The sequence below is a fragment of the Microchirus variegatus genome (assembly GCF_963457635.1).
Source record: "Microchirus variegatus genome assembly, chromosome: 5".
NCBI lineage: Eukaryota > Metazoa > Chordata > Actinopteri > Pleuronectiformes > Soleidae > Microchirus > Microchirus variegatus.
The window spans coordinates 33515582-33542847 of record NC_139806.1 but is presented as its reverse complement, the minus strand read 5'-3'; the positions used below and the strand labels follow the sequence as shown (position 1 = coordinate 33542847).

At 41.8% G+C, this 27266-nt stretch overlaps 1 protein-coding gene across 1 annotated transcript in view; it reads left to right on the top strand.

Moving 5' to 3' along the window:
* The window catches only part of gli2a (GLI family zinc finger 2a), a gene marked incomplete at both ends in the record, with an annotated part of 80310 nt that overhangs the window by 25513 nt on the left and 27531 nt on the right, over positions 1-27266 (top strand). The window contains 2 exons of the mRNA XM_083890586.1: positions 9399-9504; positions 25363-25568. Coding sequence (XP_083746712.1) covers positions 9399-9504; positions 25363-25568 — 312 coding nt within the window. The remainder of the gene's footprint in view (positions 1-9398; positions 9505-25362; positions 25569-27266) is intronic.

Sequence of the window (27266 nt, the reverse complement as noted above, 5' to 3'; positions counted from 1 at the left end):
GTGTCGGAGGTGAAAGGGCTCCCAAAAGAGAGGCGTTCTTAAATGACTTGACTGAAATACTAGGACGCATTATTTGGTGTGCACTTAAAATAAACATTTCACATAATGTTTGGAGTATTTGTAGAGAATATGTGGCCAATTCTGGATGGCATATATGCCTCTTTTTCAAATAGAAAAATGCATTCCCTTTAAATCTGGTGTTAAATCTGGAGTTACTGGCTCAGGTGAGGACATTGTGCGCAACTGTTTCAGAGAAATCCGAGGTCTCCTTGTAGAGATTGTTGGCTTGAGTTTAGCGAACAGATTAGCGCGGTGGAGTTACTGTGGTGTTTTTATTCGGGTATGAAATGATGACAAGTGATATTTTCATATGCTGCAGTTATTCTGCATATGTATACATATAGAATAGAATAGAATAGAATGCCTTTATTGTCATTATACAAGTTGTACAACGAGATTTACTTGACTTCACCTTGAAAGTGCATACAGCTAACAACGAAGAACAATAACAACAACAACAACAACAACAACAACAACAACCAGAGTATTGGTCAAGGACATTAAAAAGAAAAAGTGACCCTAGTTAACGTGAGGTGGGTTTTCAGTTGCAGCGTACTACATTAAAAGGATAAACAGCCATCAAATTCTTATTGCACAGAATTTGCAATAACACACACATATATACTGTATATGTGTGTGTGTTTGGGAGTGCAGTGCAGGTTGGCTATAAAAACTCTGCTTCATACCAGGTGTGGAAGGAAGAATGGGCAGCTGTCCGCTTGTACTAGGATTTCTCAGAATGGTTGTTACAGTTTTCCTCAGATTGTTTACACACATTTTCTGAAAGCATGCCTCATGCTCTCAGAACTCTACACACAAATCCAAAAAACACTCACACACAATGGGCAAAACCCCTCAATTCTCCTGCAAAATGAAACTTTACATTCAAAACAATGTTATTTCTTTTCAAAATGGTATTTTGTTTTCAAATGACACACAAACCATCATATGAATAGATAATGGATGGATTGTTTTTATACTCAAAACACACAAATACACAGTAACAAATATATTTTTATTCCTATTTATTTCCCACCAAAACAATGTACACAGTGTCCATCCCAACCAACACAAAGTTGCACATACAGTGGTCCACATACAAAACAGAACCCTTTTATGCTAACGCACTGATTGCAGATTGTAAACCATGTGATGAGTCAGTTTGCATAGTAGGGAAATTAACTTTAGAATTTTGAATGATGAGATTTTCTTCATGAAAATTGTGCCAAATGCAGAGAATTGTATGTAGTTTTTTGAAAAGTGTGTTTTAGAACTGCAATTTGATTGTAAAGCAGGAATTGTGCTTGTAGTTTAGCCGATTTGTTTCAGGGAGTTGGTGCATGAGTTACCTGTTGTTGTCATTGTGTCTCAAGTACCAGTATTTGTGTGTAAACAATTGAGAAAAACTGTAATACTACTGCCTCATAGAGGGAGAAAGAGCAGTGTGTGTGTACGAGAAAGCAATTGGTGCTGTCATTGGTGCTGAAAGTAAGTGCAAGCGTAATAATCTGGCAGCTGGCTATGGTGACGTTGTCATACTGTATTTAGGTTGGCACATAGTACATCGTTTAGTGGCAGTTAAAACCATGGAGGTGCGGTATATAGTTAACACTTGCAGTCACTGTGCTTTAATAATGGGAATCTGTCACACATTTTAGTAGTAGTAAAGTGAACACTTCCATAGCAGATCTTATTTTGCCAGGTCAATTGTAAAATTAGTCACTGTGTATTTAAGTTTTTAGTCATGCACTGAAGTCACGATACAGTATTTCGGAACATGTACAGACAGTCTGCAAATATCCTTTAAAGTCACTCTGGATATTGTCAAATTTTTGGGTAATGTCAGAAATTGTACATAATTTCATGCCTGAAAACAGCTTTATAAGAGTATACCAGCCCATTCAGCTGCACCAACTGTCATAGACATCTGATGTAGATTATATTTGAAATACAAATAACATGGCATCAAGTGTGAAACAGCTGTGATAGGGAGCAAACGTTTCATGTGCTCATCATCATGCAAACTTTGCACAAGTGCACGGGGACTAATGAATTTCTGTTCAAACAAGCTCTTGTCATTACGGAAACCGTTGGCCTCTGTGCCCAAAATCCCCCTATCAATGAAAAGGTATCATTTAACCCTTCCCGGGGCTGTTAAAAGTAAAGAACCATGCTGTTAAAACTGTCTTTCATAGATGGTATAGTGTTTTTTTCCGTGCTCTTCTCTAAGCCTCTAATCCCTCTGTCGCCATCACTTGCTCACACATTCGCCCCGAGAGGAAGCGACATCTTGCAAACTAAACCTGCAGATTCTCTGTTGTGTGTGTGTGTGTGTGTGTGTGTGTGTGTGTGTGTGTGTGTGTGTTTGTACTGCAGGATTCTCCAGGATTAGGCTAAACATACACATTTTATTAACCCCCCAGGCGTGATACTCGCCATGTTGTGACTTTGCAAGCATGATGAGAACACATTCAGAGACTCTTTTCTTTTTTTTTTTTTTTTTTTTTTTTTTTCAATCTCAAAGTTAATATGTTAGCGTTTGTCTCTCTCGACCAACTTGCCTGAGAGGGAGCTGCAGAACAAATCGGTGTCTGTTTATGTGTAACGGTGAATGTGCGAGAGTATTAGCATGCTCGTGAGCGTTTGTGTATAGCCGTTGGCACACTGCTGTGTAGTTAGGACGCCGGCCAACTTTTTCTGCTGGAATTTCCTGTCTGAATGGAGCACCCCTACCTCCACCATTCCTCTGCACTCCCTCTCGCTCTCTCTCAATACGACAAAAAGCTTTTTTTCCCCCTGAAAATGATTCGTAGCCCGGCCTCTCAGGGCATCATTATTGTCATTGAGTACTTCCTCAAAGACATGAGTCCACTTCACTCTCCACTTCACCGTGGTCCTGATCCGGGGCTTCATTTGGACATAATGAGATAACGAGTACTTTTCCATCTTCTTCGCTCTGAAGTCACGAGGCTTCGATGGGACCTCTGTTAACATTTGAACACCTGGCATTGTCTTTAGCAAAAGATCAAACCTGGGCTTTTAGATGCAAACAAAGAAAAAAAAAAAAAGACAAGATGTGGGACTCTCACTGCTGCTTGGTAGGATGTTTTTCACGTCTGGAGCCTGATTATGGGTTCTAAGGGGCAAAGATAACATCTTTGTCTATGTTCCATGTTCGGTTTTTTAAACAAACACGTTTTTGGGAGATCAGAAACAGATATGGTGCGCACACAAAAAAAACGATCACCACTCAAAGGTTCGCGTGGGTTGGGCTGATTCATGATATAAGATTACCCCCCAACACAAAAGCCCCTCAGTGCACACTGTTGAACGACTGCCTGAATTTTGAGCCTCTGCCACGGTTTACAAAAGTAGATCCTCAAAGTAAAAACACAACAATACAAAGAACCTTTTTGTAACAGCTGACATCGTTCCCAGAGAACTCTGTATCCAGCTTTCTACACAGTAGGTGTTACAGAAATCAGGACACTTGCCTTGCAATTTCAAGCACCAAGTGTGAATTTGGGAATTTTGAAGTGGGGTCTTTTGATGATGTTTACCAGGAACAACAGAAACACACATTTTATAAAATCAATGTCAGTTTGAGTGTATGCTATCTTCTTAACAGCCTATTCCAAGAGGAAACTGTTGTTTACGTTGCTTTATAAACCACTTACACCCTGCACTAAAGTCCATTGACAAAAGCAACAGTTTTACTTTGCTGGATATGGGACTTATTGCTCAAATGCTTCCCAGTAAGTTTGTTTAAATCTATGAAACAGAAGTCGGAAAGTATCACTTACTGATGGAGGAAGCAGTAGACGTGTTACGAGGTACACACATATAACATCTTTTGGTCACTGGATTGCAGGAGAGTGAGTGGTTTACATCTCAAACTTAAAGTGATAGTTCGGAATTTTGGACATAAGACCTATTTTCCAACTCAGCCGGTGTGATGGAGACGTCTGGAGACGTTTTCAAGAAATTTCATTCAGTTCTTCTAGTTGCCGAGTTCGCTGATGCTATGGCTAGCGCAAGTCAATGATACAAGTTAGCATGGCATTAAAAACACTCGTACCGACTCCACAGTGCGCCCGAGGCAAATCGATTGTAACGGCAGACTATAGATGAACATATCTGTGTTGATAGAATGTTTGAAATAAAACCAATCTTGCAATTTGAAGGATTTATGTCTCAGCAGCAGCAGCAGCGCTTCATACTTCCGGCAGCGGCGGACTGATTCCGCTGCCGGAAGTATAGTGCTGAGAAAGTAGTCCCTCAAAAATTCATGCGATGCGACGTTAGTTTTGTTTCAAATATTATTCTATCAACACAGATATGTACATCAATAGTCTGCCGTTACAATCGATTTGCCTCGGGTGCACTGTGGAGTCGGTATGAGTGTTTTTAATGCCATGCTAACTTGTATCATTGACTCGCGCTAGCCATAGCATCAGCGAACTCGGCAACTAGAAGGACTGAATGAAATTTCTTGAAAACGTCTCCAGACGTCTCCATCACACCGGCTGAGTTGGAAAATAGGTCTTATGTCCAAAATTCCGAACTATCCCTTTAAGTTTCCAGTCAGAAATGGCTGTCTAAGAGTGAATTAAACTAATTCCAGTGGTTACATACACTTAAGCTAACCTATATTATAATAGGGGAGCCTCATGTTAAGTGGCTAAAATCAGTCTTGTCAGTTTGCAGGATCACAGCCATGAATTTTAACTGAGCTCACAACAACCTATCCTCATCCGATAAAACCCCAAAAATCCCAAACTCTCCCTATATAAATACCCTACAGGCAGTATTGGTGAAGGCATGTTATTTAAAGTAGTGTTGAGGTGATATAATTATTCATTGAATATCAAACTGCAGAATTCTGCCATTATTGGATTTTACAAAGTAAAGTTATTTAAGTAACCATTTTATCTGCAGTACTACTTTGTTCGAGTTTTGCAGTTGTCAGCTCATTTTTCTTCCATATATTACACCAAGGATAGAGTAAGCCTTCGTGCCAACACACCCAAAGGGAAAACGCAGACAACAGATCAAGAAATAGAAGTGTGTGTGTGTGAGTGAATTTTCTTAGTCATGTACCTTTGGTAGTTGTTCCCACAGCCTAGGAAACAATACAGCTGTCTGGTTGATGGAAGGGCCTGTCCTGCCCTTATCACCCCCATATCCAGCAGCTGCAACTGGGGAATCAGCCTCTTGGGGACTTGGTGTCATTTGTTTTGTCACCACTTTTACTGAACTTCAAACAAAAAAAGTTTGTGTTTGTTACGCAAAGTATAAGCCAGGTGTCTCTCAGGAAAAAAAATAGAAATCAATACAATAAAAGCCATTATGGCTGGTAAAAGCTTATGGAAAAGTAGTTAATCAAAGGGAATGCAAGACCTACAGCAATGCAAAGACAAAAAAGAGAATAATATTTTTGTTTGTGAGTTTAAAGCTGGATTGCTGGAAAAATAACTTAAAGGTGCATTATGGTTTAAATCTAAAACAACTGGCCATAAAATCCTCCTAATTATGTCACCATATAACAAACTGAACTCAACAACAACAATATTTGCATTAAAAATATATATTTTGCAGACTGCAAATCATGTTTATGTTTTGAAATCATGTTTTGGCATGTGGCGCCACCTACCGCCGTCTACCAATCATTGCAGTCAATAGAGTCTCAGCTGCCGAGCAACCACGGGTTGCCAGTTACGTCAGAAAAAGAAACCTAAAAGACCTCTAAAAGGTATTTTGAATTTGGCCACATTCTTACATATGGCACCTTTAATTTTGTTTCCACTGAGTGGAACAGTTTGAGTTGGTATATGGTACAGTCCGGGGACTCCCTTGCGACCGGTGTTTCTTCAACGCTTGCTTTCTCTTCCCATACAAAGCTTGACCAGGAGGGGACCAATCAAGTGACATCTTATGTCCAACTGTGTGGAAAAAAAACATCTGTTTAGTTGGGGTGGGGGATCTGGCCTTAAAATGTAATCACATTATTCCATCTTGATAAAGCAATAACTACATTTGAGTTGATATTTTGCAAAATGTCTTTATCACTTTAGTTTCACATTAAATGATGCAGCATATAAACCAAAAGTTACAGAGTGAGAGAGAGAGAGAGAGAGATTCTTTGGTTGGGATGACCTGTGAGCAGAGACACCAGCAATGTTAAAGGTGAAAGTGAGAGTAGATCATCCAAGTGTGAGAGTTATTATTTATTATTCATATTTACATTTATATTAGTTTAAACAAGGCTCTGCCTCAGACTGGACTATTGGTTGACCAATATGTTCTTTTGTTTTTTTTTTGTTGTTTTGGGGGTTTTTTATGGGCCAATGTGGGTCATGTGTTTGTAGATATATATGTGTATATATATGTATATATGTGCTTGGAGTTGATTTTGAAAAATATATAGTACATATATAGCATTTAAACATTTATACAGTCACAGCAATCATACTTAACTTACTTAGAAAGTTAAAAAAAAAAAAAAAAAATTTAACACCCCCCTCAAACGTGCCTCAGGGTTATCCCTTCCTTCCTTCGCTGTAAGCGGCGCCATGAAAACAAGGTGAAACAGGATTCTGTGCCTGTAGGTGACGACAGAAAGCTGAGTGTTGTTTTAGCTGATGCCATTTACAAATACAGACATTATAGTGACTTTAGAGCTGAGTGGGGCTTTTGTTACTGTGATTGAGGCAATCATCGTGATGTTCTTTGTTAATTCTGATGGGATTACACATGACTGGGAGAGGAGAGCTGCCCTGAAGGCACTGGACAACTGTTAAACCATCTGACTGATGTGGAAACTGTTCGTGAAGAAACATCAGCTGATCATCATAGTGAAGCACAATAATGATGTTTATTTAAGTATGATTTTGTGTCAATAGATTTAAAACTAAAATGTTTGTTCTAAGAGAAAATTGGACAGAGTCTGTAAAAGTAATAAAGGCGACCGTCATGGACAACATACTAGTTGAGCTTAGAAGGAGAATTAGAATTGAGCTTTATGAGAAAATATGATGCAACAATTCTTCTAGAATCTTAACATCATCATCAAATACGATATTAAGGATGGGGGTTTAAATATACAACTCCTGGCAAAAATTATGGGATCACCAGTCTTGGAGGATGTTCATTCAGTTGTTTAATTTCATAAAGAAAAAGCAGATCACAGACATGGCACACAACTAAAGTCATTTAAAATGGCAACTTTCTGGCTTTAAGAAACTCTAAAAGAAACCAAGAAAATGGTGGTAGTCGGTAACAGTTGCTTTTTCCTTGGTCTACCAGCATGCTTGCCTTTAATAACCTTCCCATGTTGTTTGTACTTGGTCCAGATTTTAGACACAGCTAACTGTGAACAACCAACATCTTTTGCAACACTGTGTGATGATTTTCCCTCTTTAAAGAGTTTGATAATCCTCTCCTTTTTTTTTTTCAATTGACATATCTCGCGTTGGAGCCGTGATTCATGTCAATCCACTCGGTGCAACAGCTCTCCAAGGTGTGATCACTCCTTTTTTTTAACTGCAGACTAACATGCAGATCTAATCTGATGCAGGTGTTCGTTTTTTGGGAAAGAAAAGTTACAGGCCCATTCCATGAATTTAGTGATTCCAGAGAGGAGACAGAGAAAAGGAAACCGCTCTTAAACCAAAGTGAGTTGTAAAATGCTGTGTGCCGCCCCACACTCCCACGTCTCCTAGTCTTTGAGAGCCGAGCGCCGACAGCTTTGTGTCTCGATCGAGATTCTACGCCGCTTTGTTGCAGTGGAACCTCCGTGGCTTTTGTGAGTGAGACAGACGGCCAATTCCGAGTCAACTTACGCGTTACAAAGCCAAAGCTAGACAGAGAGTGAATGAGTGAGAGGCGGTGAGAGCTGGGAAAAGCGGTTCATGCTTTGTTTCACAAGTTTTTCCTGAGAGGTGCCCTCTGCTTATGCTGGCTGGTGCACCTCCATTGAAAAGCAATGGACAAGGAGATCATACAACGACAAAGACGGGCTTCATAAGTGAGGACAGCATAGTTTCTGGACAGAACAGTTAGGCTGAATCCCAATTCCACCCCTTAAGCCCAATTTATACTTCTGCGTAAAGTGCTCTGCGTAGGCTACGTAGAGACTCTGCGTCGACGCAGAGACTGTCGAAGAGCCTCTGCGTCGTCTCCGGGTGCACGGAATATTTTTTAAGTGTCCGTCACTCCGTCAAGGGACTACGGAGACGGCAAGAGCTGCGATTGGTCCTCAGGACAGGCTGAGCTAAGCTGCTCTGTGCCGGCTCTCAGTGCGCTCCGGGCGTCCTGACAGAGGCGGAGCTGATCCCCGCCGATAACGCCGCTGCCGAACTATAAATACGTCATATCTTAACACACACAGCACATGTTTAGACCCTAAATGGCCAATTTCTCGCCTCAAATTATCCTAAAACTGCGTTCCGTGACACAGAAAAGTGAGAAACGGCCACTTTTTCAACAACAACAGTCTTTCGCTCTCTTTCTTTCTCGGACGCCATTGCTCACTGTAGCCAGAAGCACAACAACCTTGCGCAGCGACCCCTACTGATCGGGCGGGAAATTGCAGCGAGTGTCCGTCACCACGACGCAGAAGTATAAATGCTCGAGGCGTCTCCGTGGTGACGCAGACGGATAACGCATACGCAGTCGGAGAAGTATAATGTGGCCTTTAGCCCTCTCCCTTCCCCCTACCCCTTTGTCGGAGTTCCCCTTGGCCCTCAAAACAGAGTTGAGGGTGCTAGGGGTACGAACGTTCCCCTAAGAAATGAGACACACCTCCACTACGTCATCACGTCGTCCGGACTTGACGCTCGCGGACTGCTACGTCAACAAGCCGATGCGATGCTTGTTGATGTGACAATCCAAAAATGCCGTCCTCACAAGTTATGTCTGTCGCCTGGGCTATTTTTCAGTTTTTACGACTGTCAGCTGCTAACCAACGACATCGGCGGAGACGCTGACGTGAGTAAATCAATTGATACAATGCAGAAGTAGATTTGACCTGGCCAATCACAGGGCAGCTTGGAGAGAGAGAGGGCTGTTCTACTTGGCAATGACGACAAATGACGACATTGAACCTGACACAGCAGACAACAGGACAATAGAGAACATCCAGCAGCTCTTTTTTTTTATTCCTGCTCGAGTTTGTGGCTGTTTGTCTCAACAAGAGGTCAAGCTTTGTGTGGGAAGAGAAAGCAAGCATTGAAGAAACAGACTTGAAGCTCATGTGGCTCCCATTTGATTTTCAGACCTCTGGTCACTCACTGTGTTTCTCTCAGTCTCACTGTTCACTCTCTACTTTGCGTTCACAGGTGCCCACCACCTCTTCCCTCCATTTCACACTCCCATCCCAATCGACATGAGACACCACGAAGGGCGGTACCATTATGAACCACACCCGCTTCATGCCATGCATGGGTAAGTATTATTAGGTTCCAATATTCAAATCCACTAATCCACTGCATTTTAAAAGTTTCTAAAGCAAGTAAGCAGGGTGAAGAGTTTAAAATAATGTTGAGTTTAGAGTAGAGTACAATGGAGCACCATATTAGATATTAAAACAACTTTTCAACTGATTTTTTAAAATGTTTTGCACTGTTCACTATGTGCATTAATAAACATTACACAAATTTACACTAATAGTGGAGCAGTATTTACAGCGGTCTGTCTACTAACCACATTCTTTTGAAACCAAAACTCAATAACATTCATTTGGACTTGAAAATGGGGTTTTGGTGGATCAAAGCTTACATGTCAAGCTGAGTATGCTATCAGAACGTTTTTCCTTGTGACTGTGAAAGCACAGGAACAGTTTGAGGAAATCCTCACTAATATGGCAAAAACAATTCATCTGGACACCAAGAAGAGCTAACTGTTGTTTCCATTCTCAGCTAAGTCTTAATTCCTTAAACTGACAGAGGATGCCATTTGTCTCCATTTCAGTCCTAAATTGTTTTTCTTATTCTTCTGTGTACTGGCTTCATCTATTATTTCCAGTTTTAACAATGGGTGGGAACTGTTTGGAATGCAAAGAACGCCCAGGCCAGCTTGACCTGACTCTGGTTCAACTGAACATATTATATCCAGTAGGGCTGTAACGATATGCGTATCGAAATCGAAATCGCGATACTCAGAGCCACGAACCTGTCTCGTGGCGTGAAAAAACAGAATCGCAACAACATCATAAAACCATGTCTAACTTTAACAAACAGAGACATGCTGCATACCCACAGAAAGGTCAGAAACTCTTATGTTCACCAAACACAGTTAAAACACTGATGGATCAAACCAGCAGGAGGTGAAAAAAAACATTCCAGCACACGTTTAAAAGCGGCGCCGGAGCGTCAGCGTGATTATGTAAACAGCGGAGAATTCACAGATTCCAGCGGTAACATTTTTATCGCTCTACGACCAAGTTTCACGGATCCAGCCCCAAAATAAGAGCAAAACAACAACTGACTTTCAAGAAATACAAGCGGAAATGTTGTCTTTATCAAAACAAGTTATTTCCACTGGAACAAAACTGCTTCTTATGAAGAACTACACTTCCCAGCATGCTTTGGGGACAAATCCCAGTCTGATTGATCATTTACTTTGTATTTTTCAACAGTATTATTTTGTTACAGAAAAGAGAGAAATCTGGTAATTTAATATTTATTTATGTTCAAATCTGTTCACAGTGTTCCAAAAATAATATTGTTATTAATTGTTACATTAAGTTGCTATATAAGTAAATGTTGTTTAAATAAAATGTTTTTTTAAATTTAAAAAGAATTGTGCAATGTATCGAACCGTGGGTCAAAAATCGTGAGTTTGTGTATCGTTACAGCCATAATATCCAGTAGTAGCTCAACTCCCAGTCACATTATCTGGGTTTGTTCATCGGCCTTTGAGAAATCTTTGTAAAATTTCAGTTAGACGGAACAATATCAACATGTTTAAATGTATTTTAAAAGTGTGGACCAACACAAAATCATTTTTTTCTAATGTCATGTAAACACACTTCCACAAAACTTCCACAAAATACTCTAAATTTCTAAACTTTTGATCAGTGGAGACAAACAGCCACTGGGTATTAATTCCTAGTTCTCTCTGAGAATTCACCACGACTCCTCCTGTGGTTGTCAGCACCAGTGCTGGGAACAGTTTCTAGCTCACGCAACAAAGTCTACTTCAGAAACCTCAGAAGCAGATAAGATACACAGAACAGAAATCACACAGAGACGAAGAGAGACAGGCCACATTTTAGCAGCAGTACAACAGACTGTTTACATTTCCCCTTTTTTTTTGTCTCCTCTCCTTACATTTAATGGTTTGAGACTTGGGAAACTCTCTGGTGCCAGCATCGCTCAAAAATGAAGTGCTCTGCCAAGAGTCTAGTCGAACAAGAAACCCTAGTTAAGGATGTTAGAGCAATACAGATGCTTCACTTGAGTAGAATTGTGGCAGCAATTTTATACAATATCCTGTATGATGACAAACTTTATTATTGGTTGTTAAAGTGAAACTATGTCGATTTTAACTCTCCAGTGGACAAATAGGTTGGATCTTGGTCTTGAACTTATTTTCTTACTTGACCTTAATAGAAACACTCATTTATTTTCTGTGGAATTAACGTGAAAAAAGTGTGTCCATTTTAAATTCAGCGAGATCAGGTGATATATAGCAGAGGCAGAGCCTCGTCACCTGCAAAGCAAGGAATGGAATGGTGGGGGGGTTGTGTGGTGAGGATGCACCCAGTTTGTTTTTTCATTCATGTGAATTCGACTCTGACAGTGTCCCCACTAATTCATCAAGACCTCGATCCACAACCCGTGCCAAATTCACCGAATTACTGCACGTCATTGTTGCAGGGAAATTGGGCAGGGCGGCGGTGCACAGTGCCTGGTGGCAGCACTTTGTCAATGGCTGCTATAGCTGCATGGTCTGGGTTGAACTGTTTGTTAGATTTTTTAAGACCATATGTTCACACGCTCAGCCATCATCAACTGTTCGTGTGTAACCCTGTACATTTTCATGATAATCCTTAATAAATCATTGGTTGTTTGAATAGGAAATTTCAGTTAAATATATAAATTATAGGATACAAACACAGTGATGTTTGAGAAGTGGAATAAAGTTTATATGATTCAGAAAACTTGATCCTGTGATAATCAAAGTCGCAGGTTTTTAGCCATGCTTTTAGCCACCGGGGCGTCTGGGCGTCCTGAGGACATACTGTACTGAAAATACTACTTTTAGCGTCTAATTTAGAGAGAAAAAGTAACTTCGTTCAGTGTGATCAAATTTAGCCGCAGGATTTTTTTTTTACTGAAAGAACAAGGGCAATGCGCCCCCCATGTAATCGGTGAGCCAGGTGCCGATTGAACCCCAAATCACACACAAATACGTCGTTATTACAGTTATATTGTTCTTGCCAATAAAATAAATACATTTACGGATGTACCAAAAATCACCGAAACGATTTTGTGATGACGCACGCAAAAACTGGGGCCAGCGCGCGCCTGTCTATACCCGCTTAGTCTGTCCAAGATCAGTTTGGAACACCAATAAAACAGTTCCAACAAGATGTGAGGACACGGCGGAACAGCACTTATTAAATGCTGGAAAGTCTCTTTGCGCAAAAGCGAAACTTGGCTGCAAACAGCTGCAGATTATGAACTCCCAAAGCGACATTCACTTCACGGCGATTGTACTCGATCCTACCAAATAAATATTATTATTTGGATGTTGGGATAAAGCCAGCGAAATGATCCAGGCTGCATTGGATACGGAGCGACGGAGGAGTGTAGAGCACAGGAGCGTCGAACGGCGCAGGGGCGGTGCCCAGAAAATCGGGAATCAAATTGAAATCGCAATATCTGCCAGAAAAATCGCAATTCAATCGTTTCCTAAAATCGTTCAGCCCTAACATACACAAAAGGAAAAAAGTAATCACATAAGTATAAAATGGCCATAAAGTCATGCAATCACGAGTCTGTGTGAGGATTGAGTGACAAGATAAACAACTCTGTTACTCTGCCACAATGTCTTCTCATACACGTGCAGTTCTCGCATGCTGGTTGCTCATATGCTGTTGTCCATCTGTGTGCAACTTTTATCGGGTAAAAGGTAAAATTGTTTCTAAAATTGACAGTAAGTTTTAAAATTAAATCAGAGTGTTTTTTTGTCCTCAGCAGAGGAAAATAAAAACAATCCAGGGACTGCCTGGTGTATTTTCCTTGGAATAATTGGATGAAAAGTTGAGCTTTATTAGATGACATGATGAAAATGTATGTACTGTACTGTACTTCGAAGCCTTTTGTTATAACAGTAAAAATATAGGACTATATATATACGTATATATGTATATACGTATATATATATAGCATAATATCCATCAATTTTCAATTGCTTTATCCTCTTTAGGGTTGTGGGGGGAGCTACAGCCTTCACAGCTGACATAAGGTGAAAGGCAGGCGACACCCTAATAACATTTTAATAAATGAAGCTTATCACAGACCCTTGTACTGTATCAGAACCCCATTTGAGAAACACTGCTTTAAATCTTCCAGTGTTTTGTACTGTTATAGAAATACTGTGTCAGAGGGTACAGTGTTTTTATGTATGGATATTTTCCAAGCACATTTCCCAAATGCTTGATTCAAGATTTTAAATTAGCAACCTAACCAGCTGTGGTCTCCCTGCTTTTCACGAACTTAGCATACCAGAGGAGGAAAAAAAAAAAAAAGCCATATCCCAACAGTCTCTGTAACACATTAGGATAAGCCTCTCATGGGATGACAGTTACAACGTAGACATAGAGACAGCACTTGGATGGTGTTTTGCTGCACATTGTGGAGTCAGGGCATCTATGCAAAAGCCACAAACCAGGAAAGCCAGCCACCATGCCAACATGTTTGACCGGGTAATTAGTATCCGAAATCTGGCCTTCCGTTCCCAGAAACCTCAATGACAAATGCGAGGGATGAGAAAAACAGATCCCCCGCTCATTCCACAGCCTGTATTTATGCTCTTTTTGGTGAGCAGTCGGGGTGCAAATTGCAGCACTGAAAAAGTTGAAATATGCCCAAGGTTTTTGTGTGGCAGAGCTGTGGCCAACACCGCCCCAGTACACAAACAGATGTGGTCCCGCTCACCAGGCAGTCAGGGCCTGTTCAAAGGGCCCACGGAATGTGTTGATTAAATACAGTTTACACATCAGCCATTTTGGTTGATGTTTTATTCCTGTGTTCATTGTTTTGGTTCCTTAGGCACTGAAAATGGGGTTAGGGTGGGGGGGGGTTGGGGTCAATTCAGACCATTGGCTGTCAGTGTTTTGTTGACTGGCATGTTGTTATCATACTTGCTGTTTGCTGGCTTTGGGATTAAGCTCATCGTCACGGCTAATGCCCCCACCAAATGCATGCGCTGCTGAAAAGACAAGGGAGCTATTGATTAAAAAGACTGTGAAGTTTCAAGTCAATGGCCCTGAAATGTTCACGGTTAACTGTGCAGCCTCCGCATAATTTCCCCCGCTCTCAAAAAGACCAAACGGTATGTGACAGCAGTGGAGCTGAATAATGGATAATTACCCCGCGTATAATCCCTTTTCATTTAAGTACATTATCCTGTCGTCTAACATAGTTTCCCTGAGCCCCTCCCTTGTACACAGTCGGAGGATCTTAGCGGGATCTTAGCATGTCTCCTGTGGGGTATCTCGGTGATTTATCTTGATCGCCTTGGCCTGCCCAGAAGTACAGGACGGGAGTGTGTCATATCATAATTCATTCCACCCTGTGGAATCCCATGCCAGTGGGGAAAATGCCAGAGAGGCAAATACTAACTTCTCGGTCAGTGAAGAGGGCAGAGGGCAGGCCCGGCAGAGAGGCAACTATATCAACTTTCCACGACGACAGGTTATTTTTTGCAGCATCGTGTTGCAACTGGATCACTTTTATAAGTTTGCAGAAAGACCCCAGAAGATTTAGTGATCACATCTACAAAATACAGCCTTTATTATTCATCAACTGTTTGCGTCGATGCAAAATATGTACAGATAAATAGGCAGAATTACAAAAATGAACTGTTGATTACTGAGTTAGTAGATGTAATAGAGGCCCACAGTGTAATAAATTACATGTAATAAAAGTTTGTGATTAAATAATCGGCTAAAATCATGAACACACAACGTAATAACGTCTTTGTGCACAATGTAATAATGTTACAATTTGTTACATTATGAGCCCAGCTGTGTAGCAATCCATAATGTAATAACAGCTCATAATGTAACGACAGATTTGTGAAAAAAAGTGTTCCATTATCATCATATCATTCTCTCACACATTCACTATCATGTTGTTGCATCCGTAATAACGTGTAAGAGAGTATGGTGGTAAGTGTGTGTGACTATATTAGTGTTTGTGAAAGAGCTGTGCGTAATAACAACTCTGTGTGACTCTGCAGCGTCTTCAGTTACGCAGCGCCATAGCTCTGGCTTACCTTGGTCAATTTGGGTGATTGACAGTTCGTTTTAAACCTCTAAAGCGGTAGAATCAGCCCCCGGTCTCCAAATACGTGTGAATCACTACATTAGCGAGTCAGAAGAACCTGAATGCATATGACGCATTTGTGCGGACATCCGCCCTTCTCTAATCAGAACGATCTAATGTCGCTCTGTAATTATCGATCAGACCGGGATTTGTCCCCAAAGCATGCTGGGAAGTGTAGTTCTTCATTAGAAGTGGTTTTGTTCCGGTGGAAATAACTTTTTGATAAACAGCAAAGGTAAGACAACATTTCTGCTTGTATTTCTTGAAAGTCAGTGGTTGTTTTGCTCTTATTTTGGGACTGGATCCGTGAATCTTGGTCATAGAGTGATAAAAATGGTACGGCTGGAATCTGTGGTTTCTTTTGTTTACATAATCACGCTGATTTTCCGGTGCCACTTTTCAATGTGTGCGCTGTAACGTTTTTTTTTTAGCTCCTGCTGGTTTGATCCATCCGTGTTTTAACTGTGTTTGGTGAACATAAGAATGTTTATATGAGATTTTAGCTGAGTTTCTGACCTTTCTGTGGGTATGCAGCATGTCTGTGTTTGTTAAAGTTAGATATGGTTTTATGACGCTTTTGTCGCTGCGTGTGACGCTGCCCATGGTACCGGGGGCAACCGTGAAGAAGAGGTTGAGAGAAATTCATCTTAAAGGGGAAATAAGTAGTTTATAGTGCCATCTAGAGGAGAGGCTGAAATTTACAACAAAGACCTGCTGCTCTGCTCACCCCCTCCCTTCCCTGAGCGCTACGGTGTCCTCAGCTGGTCAAATGTCGTCCTCGTCGTCTTTCTCCGTGTCAGCAGATGAGGTTCGTGAGGCGAGGGAGAGGGCGGAGCTACCGCGGCCGTAGCAGACGAAGCGGAGAGAGTGGAGGCGGGACTTCCTGCTACAAGTAAAGAGACGGTTGATTTGTTCTCTCGCGTTTGTCCTTACAGGCTCCGGTAGAAACATGGCGTCCCGCTGCTAACAGTGGCTATGCAACCGCGGTTCGCGGTCATGTTATTTTACATGACTTTTTGAAACACTGCGAAAATGAAACAAAAACTATTATACAGCGACTAGACAATGCAGGAGCACATAATATGTATAAAAAAGTGGATTTTGGGTTATATAAACCCATAAATACTACACATTGTACCTTTAAAGGGGATTGTCCTCTTCTCAAACCATGATCCTGCACACCTGGTCAATCACTGCAAAAAGGTTTGCATGCTTGTTGGTTGAAATCACACTGTTGGGCACCATAATTAAATGGTACATTTCACATTATTCTCTGTAAGAGAGCTTATGGTAATTAGATGGGTATATTTGCAAATTTTGCTCTTGACAGCCATAATTAGAAAACCACCATAGATAACAGAAATGCTTTGACACATAATAAGGAAATCATCAGAGGACATAATGTTGTCAGGGCATCCATTCATCTGTCCTTCTGTCCCAGTCTTGTGATCCTACCTCTTTTTCTTTTATTGACAGAACTTCTTCACTGATATTCGCTTGGCTTTAAGGACGAAGTGATCCTTGTTTTAATTGAGCATGAGCAAAACAGTGTAGATTGAAACAGCAGCAGCAAACATTCACTGGGTGGTGATACCAGCTGTCTTGGTTGTGATTATTGTATATATCTTTATTATATTGATGATTTTATATAAAAAGATAGTTGATAGAACTGAATTGTGTAACAGCTTAGCCCCTGCCAGCAGTCTAATGACGTGTTCTCTGGTATGCACCTATTCACATGATTACGCATATTCTCGACAAGCTGTACCATGTCCAGATCACTTTTTCTCACTGCAGAGTTTTAACAATGGAACAACACAGAGTATGTAATCACACAGTACAGAACACGGAGACAAATAGCAATTACCCCGTTGAAAGCATCATCCTCTGACTCACAGCAGCTCATCCTTCTCTCTGCCCCTATTTCTCATCAATGACAAAGTCCCCGGAACTGTTTTCCCCTTATTTCTAACAGAGCAGCCACCCATCGTGCTCAGGTATGCTAAAGGTTTTCTTGAAATGGCAGCTGCAGATTAAGAGATGAGGTCCTCCCAGGGCTCTGGGGCCCAATGAGAGCTTCCCATCTAACCCCTTGAAGACACAGATACTTCAAGTAACATCTTGTCAGAGAAGGAGTGGAATGACAAAGCTTCAATAATGCTCACATTCAGACAAGACTGTTATTTGCCATCCCCGGCAGTAAATTTCATCTCAAGTTTTAGGCGTCATATACACTCGTTTGAATGATATACTGCTGTGCAGTATATCATCGGTGTTTGTGGAGCATGGGACATGGGCATGCTGTGTCAGATATATGTGGAGGTTGCAGATCAATGCTTGCAGGCACATGGTTAACCGGTCATTAAAACTACAGATTAAGCGGTTGGTTGTGGGAGGATGAGATAATGCATAATTGGAGGAAAATATTGAGGAAAATATTAAATCAGTGTTTACACAATACACCATCAGAAGAGTTGTAAAATGAGACTGACTCAGGTCTTGAAATTGAAGAAAAATAATTGTTAAGGCTGTCGCAGTTATGTCACTGCCACCACAAAGTCAAAGCGGTTGCAAGGCCACAGTGGATCACCAATTAGGATATTTGCACATAATAATTTGCCCCATTAATAACCGGTGTCAGCTTCGGCTGTTTTCTTTAAGAGCACATGTGCCACAGCTAAGGTGCAACAGAACAGCTGAGCTGATCATAGATGGGAACAGCTCATTTTGAAATTGTAATCAATTTTGGGTCAGGTTCTGGCAAAATGGCTGGACTTTTGATTTGCATGTGCCTGTAGTCTAGGTTAACAAACTTGATTGTGATTGGAGTTTAGATTCTCTGCCCAAGGCCGACCCGCGGCCATGAACGCATCATTTAAAAACCAGGAAGTGTATCGTCATTAGCAACATATGCGTTCATGGAAGCGGATCTCAGCGGCTCTGTTGTTGTTGTAAATTAGACTGTGGCAGCAGGTACAACAAGCGCCTGCTGTGGGGAGGAAATGGATATATATGGAATATTTATAAAAATGTCGGGTTTAAATCCGGCTCGGGCTCGTAATTACAGTTAATGTGCCGGGCCGTGTCGGGCTCAGACACAACGTGCTCAGGTCGGGTCGGGCTTGATTTTTTCGGCCCGATCTAAGCTCAAATTGTGATTAATGTATAGCACCAGAAGTAACCTATTCATATGCCATGGCAGTGGTCACAGCAGTATCACTCTCACTCATTCATTGTCTCCTCCTTAATCCTCCACATGAGGGTCAATGGGGGCTGGAGCCAATTCCTTGTGACATAGGGTGGAAGGTGGGACACACCCTGGTCAGGTCACCAGTCCATAACAGGGCAACATACAGAGATGAAAAACCATTCTCTCTAACATTCACACCAACTGTCAAGTAAGAGTTTCCTATTCATCTCATCATCAAACTGCCTTTTTGAACAGTGGAAGGAAGACAGTACAGGGAGAGAACCGATGAACACATGGGCAGGTAAGAATGCTGGCCACCGTTGTGGACCTCCAGTAGTATTAATGGCTTTATTTGTGCAGTAAAGTAAAAATACTCCAGTAGCCTGAGGTGCACGTGAGGTGTTGTAATATGGTACCGATTGGTTCATGAATAAATGGTGAAACATGCTGAGCAGATTCCATGCAGGTGTCTCTAATAGCATTCTTCTTAAACATTAAATGGTTGCAGCTTTAGCTAAATGCTGGGAATCCCAATGTGCATTTAATTTATTTAGCTTTGATTTACTCAGTGTGATAAGAAAGCGAGGCATCATCTGTGCCAGTTCACCCAGACAGTCTTTCAGTAAATCACCCAAGCACTAATCTGCCAAGATCTCTGCATGCTGTTTAGAGGGAGACCAAGGGAAGTGCGTTTTTGTGTATGGAACGTCTGTTTCTTCTCACTTCTTCCCCTTCTGCTCAAAACAGAGAGCTCTTTATGGTTGTTTGTAGGGGAAGAGGGGACCTGACGGCAGAAAATTGGCCCACAAACAAGGCTAGCAGTCTGCAGGACATGGAAATGGAGCGAGGTGCAGGCTCTGCGTCGGTTGGCTCAACCTGAGCTGGGATAGGGCAGAGCTGAGCCGGGGGGCAGGTTGGCGTCTCAAGACACAAGACAGTGAAAGAGAGACTGTGCAAGGAAACTCAAGGGAGGATGGTGTGCAAAAGATCCTGCCAAGCATGCTCGCCAGGCTTGGAACTACAACCTGCAAAAGATACACTCATTTCAGCAGTCAAATGATTTGACCATCACTTTTATCAGATGTTTACTGGTATAGCATCAGCGTTTTATAAGCATGCATTCAAAATCCAGATTTTTTTCTGTCTGTCCTCAATCCAAATTCATTCTTTAATTTTCTAAAACCCTTTATCCTCCACATGAGGGTCACAGGGACTGGAGCGAATCCCAGCTGAAATGGGGCAATAGTCGCAATACACACTGGACAGACTGCCGGCATATCACGGGGGCCAACGTACATACAACAATTCATTCTCCCCTACACCCATGGTCAATTTAGAGGGTCCAGTTGCATGTTTTTTCTTACAGTGGGGTATAATATGCAAATTCCACACAAAAAAGTCCCTTGGTCAGACCAGGATCTGGACTGGTGACCTTGTTGTGAGGCACCAATGCCAACCATCGCATCATCACGTGGCCCTCAATCCAAATTTATATTGCAAAACATATTATCGGTTTCAATTTTTTTTGCTGTTTCTGGATTTCCACACTTCTGTCTCGTAGACATTTTCTCTGCCACTGTTCAACTGGATCAGTAGAATTTATTGCTTTCATTATTTTTATTCCTGCTGCATTCCTGTATCTTGATACAGGAATAATGTAGGCCTAATATTGTAGACTGTCGCCTGATGTGTGCATCAGTGTGTGCATCAGTGAGTGCATGCATGGTGACAATATCTACAATTTAATGACCTCAATGTATCAATGGTACGGTAGTTCTAGTTCGACAGAGGAGAAGCTGTATTGAATTGTATCATTTATTCTTTATTTAATTGTATTCTTTACAAACTTTTCCAAACAAAATACATGATTTTACAGCTCTTAGGACACTGCATTGACTTCCATTCATTTGGAGAGTCGAGACAAAAACTATCCCTAACCTTAACTATAACCACTTAATTCCATAATCCTAACCATAACCTAACCACAATTCAACATTTAGCCCTAAACCTTAACCATTATCTCAGAAATGAGGTTCTGCCACAGTAGGACCAGGTGTTGGTCTTCGTGTTGTCTACTTTTCTGGTGTTTAAAGCAGAACAGGTCCCCCAGGTGACACATTCAAATATACACACACACATACACACAATATTCTCAGCGTGCAGTCGATGCTGCCAAGAATCACAACCACACATATAAACACTCGTTTGTTCGCAGCGGTCATCGAGCCGCTTAAGTGGCAGCATTCGTGGCGCTTTCTCTCGCAGACTCCTAAAGGCAACATATTCCCTTTTATTATATTGTGTATAATAAACTCACACTGCATTATTGTGTGAGACTGTGAAGCAAGTGAAGAAAAAGTATGTGCAATTACACTAGTGTGACACGGACTTTAACGGGGTTAAACTATTTTAAATTCAAAATTTAAACAATCAAGAATGACACTCAATGAAAAGAGAGAACATGTGTCCGTTCTTGTTCTGCCAATTGTCATTCTGATCTTGGCTGCAACGATTACAAAATAAATCTGCAACTATTTTGATAATCAATTAATCAGTTGTGTGTTTTTTTTAAATTTGCAACATACAACTGAGATAAATCTGTTTAGGATTATATTGTTATTGTGAAATCTTTAAATGCATAGCCTAAATTTTTCAATTTAGGCAAAATAAAACTTTAAGATAAGACTAAGTATTTTAAGTTTTAACCCTAAATTAATTAGGGCTCACTGTGTGCAGTCCTTTGCGCTGCTGACAGTACAGTGAGTCATTAGTCTGGTCATTACTCGGAAGCTTCTAGATTCCATTCTTCTTCTTACTTGTGAATTGGAAAGTCTGACTTTGATGCTTTTTTTCTTGAAGACTAAAGGCCACATTATACTTCTCCGACTGTGTAATGCGTTATCCGTCTGCGTCACCACGGAGACGCCTCGAGCCTTTATGCTTCTGCGTGGTGGTGACAGACACGCGCTGCAATTTCCCGCCCGATCAGTAGGGGTCGCTGCGCAAGGTTGTTCTGCTTCAGGCTACAGTGAGCAATGGCGTCCGAGAAAGAAAGAGAGAGAAAGACTGTTGTTGTTGAAACAGTGGCCGTTTCTCACTTTTCTGTGTCACGGAACGCAGTTTTAAGATAAATTGAGGCGAGAAATTGGCCATTTAGAGTCTAAACATGTGCTGTGTGTGTTAAGATATGACGTATTTATAGTTTGGCAGCGGCGTTGTCGGCGGTGATCAGCTCCGCGTCTGTAGACGCTCGGTGCTCACTGTGAGCCGGCACAGAGCAGCTTAGCTCGGCCTGTCCTGAGGACCAATCGCAGCTCTTGCTGTCTCCGTTGTCCCTTGACCGAGTGACGGACACACACACAAATATTCCGTGCAGTCGGAGACGACGCAGAGGCTCTTCGACAGGTTCTGCGTCGACGCAGAGGACTCTGCGTAGCCTACGCAGAGCACTTTACGCAGGAGTATAAATTGGGCTTTAGTCCGACCGTAGAGCATAGTTTAAACTTGAAGTCCACATAAATGCAGCCTTGTCATAACTTCTCCTGCTTCACTGCCCCTGTGACAGCTGAATTTCAACCAGGTGTTCCTGCCACACACTGAGTGAGCAACAGGCCACTTATCAGAGCTGAAGGGCACCAGGTTCACATAAAGAAAGTGTTGCCCCGTTCAAAGGGTTTGTGCCACCGCCGGCAACCAGCAGACGTTTTTATCCAGATTTCAACCCCTCGGGCCTTTCGGGTATTACAACACCCACTTGTCTGTGTTTTTGCAAGCAGAGCTGGTAATTACATCCCAGAGATGACAAGTTTGCTGTATAGCCTGGAGTGGTGACCAGCAGGCTGTTGGAGTCGCTTGTTTTGCTTACAATGAGCCATGAGCTCTTGATAACATTTTTTGAGTGTCAAGTTGCAGTTTCTTTATAATATATCAAGTTGTGTACATCACGTGACAACGAGAGACACCACAGTATTTCCTACTCACGCAGATAAACAGAGTGTCTGCAGTATGTATTAGCTGTGGGACTGAGTAAAGGAAAGGGTGTGAATGGATTGAGAAAATACAGTGGAAATATGCTTGTCTAGCGGTATATCAATGAAAATCATAATAACTATGCAAGTAAGTCTGGGTTGTACCCTCTGTGTGCCTATGTTTGCTCAGGTCCTGTGATATAAATTTAATCACTGGCCTATTTCTGCAGTTGCCCACACAGACCCCTACAGTTTGAGTCCGCATGGTCTGTACACAGCACTCCCTGACGCGCCACACTTTTCCAGTTCAGTTGGTTGCGTGCACTTCACTGAAGAAGAAAAATATGGTAACCATGGACGCTTATTTGAGGTTATTTTATCAATTTCTTAACCTTTATTCATATAGGTAAAATCTCATTGCGACCCAGGGTCTCATTTACAGCAGCAAAACACAAAGTTGCAGACTAAAGGCCACATTATACTTCTCCGACTGAGTAATGCGTTATCCGTCTGCGTCACCACGTAGACCACTCAAGCCTTTATACTTCTGCGTCGTGGTGACGGATAGGCGCTGCAATTTCCCGCCCGATCAGTAGGGGTCGCTGCGCAAGGTTGTTGTGCTTTTGGCTACAGTGAGCAATGGCGTCCGAGGGAGAAAGACTGTTGTTGTTGAAACAGTGGCCGTTTCTCACTTTTCTGTGTCCCGGAACACAGTTTTAAGATAATTTGAGGCGAGAAATTGGCCATTTAGAGTCTAAACATGTGCTGTGTGTGTTAAGATATGACGTATTTATAGTTCGGCAGCGACGAAGTCGGCGGGGTTCAGCTCCGCCCTCTGTGGACGCTCGCTGCTCACTGTGAGCCGGCACAGAGCAGCTTCGCTCGGCCTGTCCTGAAGACCAATCGCAGCTCTTGCCGTCTCCGTTGTCCCTTGACGGAGTGACGGACACTTAAAAAATATTCCGTGCACCCGGAGACGACGCAGAGGCTCTTCGACAGGACTCTGCGTAGCCTACGCAGAGCACTTTACGCAGGAGTATAAATTGGGCTTAACTGAACATATAAGGAGACACAACACAGAACACAAACATTAACGTGGTATTAGTTCAAAGAAGAATTGGACCGGTTCGGTAATTGTGCAGACCCCCACAGACTGTGTCATCAGCCTTCCTACAAGCAACTTTCAGTCCCCTAAAGGAATAAAGCTGGACAGCTTCAGCCTCTGCTGGAGCATGTCCCAGGTTGCAGACGCAGCGTAGGAGAACGCCTTCTTGCCAAGTTCACTGACGGGATGGCAAACGAGATGAAGTCCAGGGACCCGAAGCTGCGATCGGACTGTTTCTGTGTCAAATAGAAATAGAAGTGAAGACCAGTTTGTGAGAGAGTACAATGTACAGTGATGTGTGAGGGGTTTGCAACCAGTTATGAATCTCAAGGCCCCATGATATGTGGCATCCAGCAGTTGCAGGGAGTTAGCAGAGGCATATACAACATCACCATGATCCAGGAGTGGCAAGAAAGTAGCCACAACAATATGTTTTCTGGCTTTCTGTTTTTTTATTATTTTGCAGGGAACAATCTCAAATGCAGAGTACAGAACATTACCATGAAACAATTGGATAGAATCTGCTCAAATGAAGACAGAATAATCCCATCCCACCCTCCCCTTCTTGGTACACTAGAGATATATTTGAAGTGAAAAGAAGCAGGTCATCTGCATAAAGAGTGAGTTTGGATTCCACTCCATTTCTGGTAATTCCTGTTAATTTAGTAGTGAGGTTGCTGCTGCCTTAAGTTCGACTATTGTAATCGGTTTTTCCAATACTTGAGCCAAGTTTGGGTCTAAAACATCAATGTTTAGTTTATCACAAAAATAATCCAATTCAGTAATTGTAGGGTAAGCTTCAGATGCATACAATGATTCACAGAATTCTTTGAAACACTTATTAATCTCAAGCAGGTCAGAGGTTAGACCAGATTTTAACTGTATTTGAGGGATTAATTGTGAGGACATGATTTGACGGCGTCTGTGGGCTAATAGTTTACTTTGTTTGTCTCCATGCTCATAGAATGTTGACCTGCACTGTATTAGTTGCTCGATAGTGTGCTGTGTCATCAATATGTCAGTGTCAATTTGGCCTTATCTGAACTCTTGAGGTGTGTTTCCTGCAAATAAATGATGTGCATTCATATGTTGTAAATAGTGCAAAACCTTGTTACGCATAATTGGGTTATTCAAGCCCTTAGAATTCAGACTTGTGAGCTTGATATCACAGCCCAAGGTCACTGGTTGAACATTAGATACTCCATTACACCATTAAACAAAATATATTAATAATAAATGTGTCTGCTTCGTCCCAACAATCTCTTACAATCAGACATTGTATACATGGAGAGTGTACCATTCCCCAACCCCACAAAAAAGACCCAAACCCCAAAAACACAACCCTCAAACGAAGTCCGGAATATGTGGATCCTTCTTCCTCGCACCTTGTAGAATAGTTGTGCTGAGGGTTTGGTCGAATGGGTTTATTCCTCCTTGAATAATTTACATAACAATGTCTAACTTTGATTTCCCTCTCCACAGACCTCCAGGACTGACAGGCAGTCCAGTCATCTCAGACATTTCCCTCATCCGTTTATCACCCCACGCTGCAGCCGGAGCAGGCGAGTCACCGTTTGGCCCACCGCATCCATACGTCAGTCCCCACATGGAGCACTACCTGCGCTCGGTGCACGGGAGCCCCACACTCTCCATGATCTCCGCCGCGAGGGGACTGAGCCCCGCTGAAGGTGAGTTTTTTTACCCATCAGTTATTCGGCGGTTGACTGTAACATTAATCTCCACAAATGCTGATGTTACTTAAAGGCATTGACTTGAGTTGAACATTGGGAGTTCAAGTTCTTCTCTTAACTTGGTTTAGATAGGTATAGAAAGTAACATTAGGTAGTAACAGGACTAGTGTCACTCCTGAAAGAGAAACTAAGAAATGTCAAAAAGTCAGTCTCAGTATGGAACGGTGTGGTGGAACTTGTTATTGTGGTATTTTTTTGTTAAAGGTCACATAGAGTGGTCCTGTTGCACATATATGTGAGTTATGGAGGTTTACTTACATATATTAAGTTGTTTTTATGGTCAAAATCCTCCTAGTTGATGTAAACGAGCCGATTGAAATCTGTCCTTTTCGAAGCGCTTGTCAGTCGCGCTATTTCAGCCATAAATCTCGCCCGAGAAGACAGAGTGTGTTGTGATTGGCCAGCCAGCGTAGAGCCTTCCCACCTGTGTTGTGATTGGCCAGGTATCTGGAAGTGACGTAATCTATCACGTCAGCTCTCAGAAGCGCAGCTCCCCCTCTGGAGCGGCGGATGCACTGCTCCTCATTATCAAAACATTGTTTTAACAGTGTTTAAAAATAGCTTCTTCACGACTCCCCGCCGCAGTCCCTTTTATGACTTTAAACCGGAGTCAGACCCAGAGTCAGAAGACACTGTTGCTCGTGAAACACCTCCACAACGGACGTTATTCTTCTTCTGCGGTTCAATGTACGCAAACCGGATGTGCCCGGACTAGTGCCCGGAGCAGGGCGATCGGTTGTTCAGGTGAACCGCTGCTTACGTAACTATTACGGGATTTTCAGTGATCTCGTTGAGCCCCGAGATTACAATAAAACACAACGTTCTCAGCAGTGGCTGAACTGTTTGTTTAGAACCGTCAGGGCTTCATAAACAAGGTAATGATGCAGATACACACCAAAAAAAACAGCGATAATAGGAACTTCCGGTCTAGTTCCGCTTTAATGTGTGAAAACAAACAATCTACTGTTATGCACCAATATAAAAATAAACATGTATAGATATAGATTTATTATCACTATTTCAAATATGAATTAAGCATTTATTGGTAATGTTAACTGCATCACTCTTCCAAAAATAGTCTGCAGATTTTCATATGCAGGCACGTTTCCTGCACATGTATTGAAAAACGAAATAAATTAATGAAAATGATTTCACATGGTGACGGCGAGAGACCTGTTCTCGCTATAATATCTGTGTTTTTTTAATAATTAAAACAAGTTACTTGATTATTTTCTGTTGTCAGTGAAATTAATTAATTTTGGTTTATGGACAAAATAAAAAAATTGAGAACATCATCATTTACAGATGTGGGGAAACACAGACGTGTGGAACATGATTTGAAATCTGATGGACCAAACGACTGATCGATGGAGTATTCCCTTTACTGAATTTGCTGAATGAAACCAGTGTAACTTTGATTTTAAAATAGAGCAGTGGGTGTGTGTAGCTGCTTCCTTTTTCATCTTTCTGTGTTCAGAAGTGAGGTCACACACATTCAAACACTCAAGACACAAACTCTGTGGTGGCGGTAACGTGACCTGGCAGCTGAGGGGAAACCAAAGCAACATGGCTGGGTCACTGCTGCTGCTGGAAGCACAAACATGCTGCCTGTGCACCATTATATCAGCCATGGCT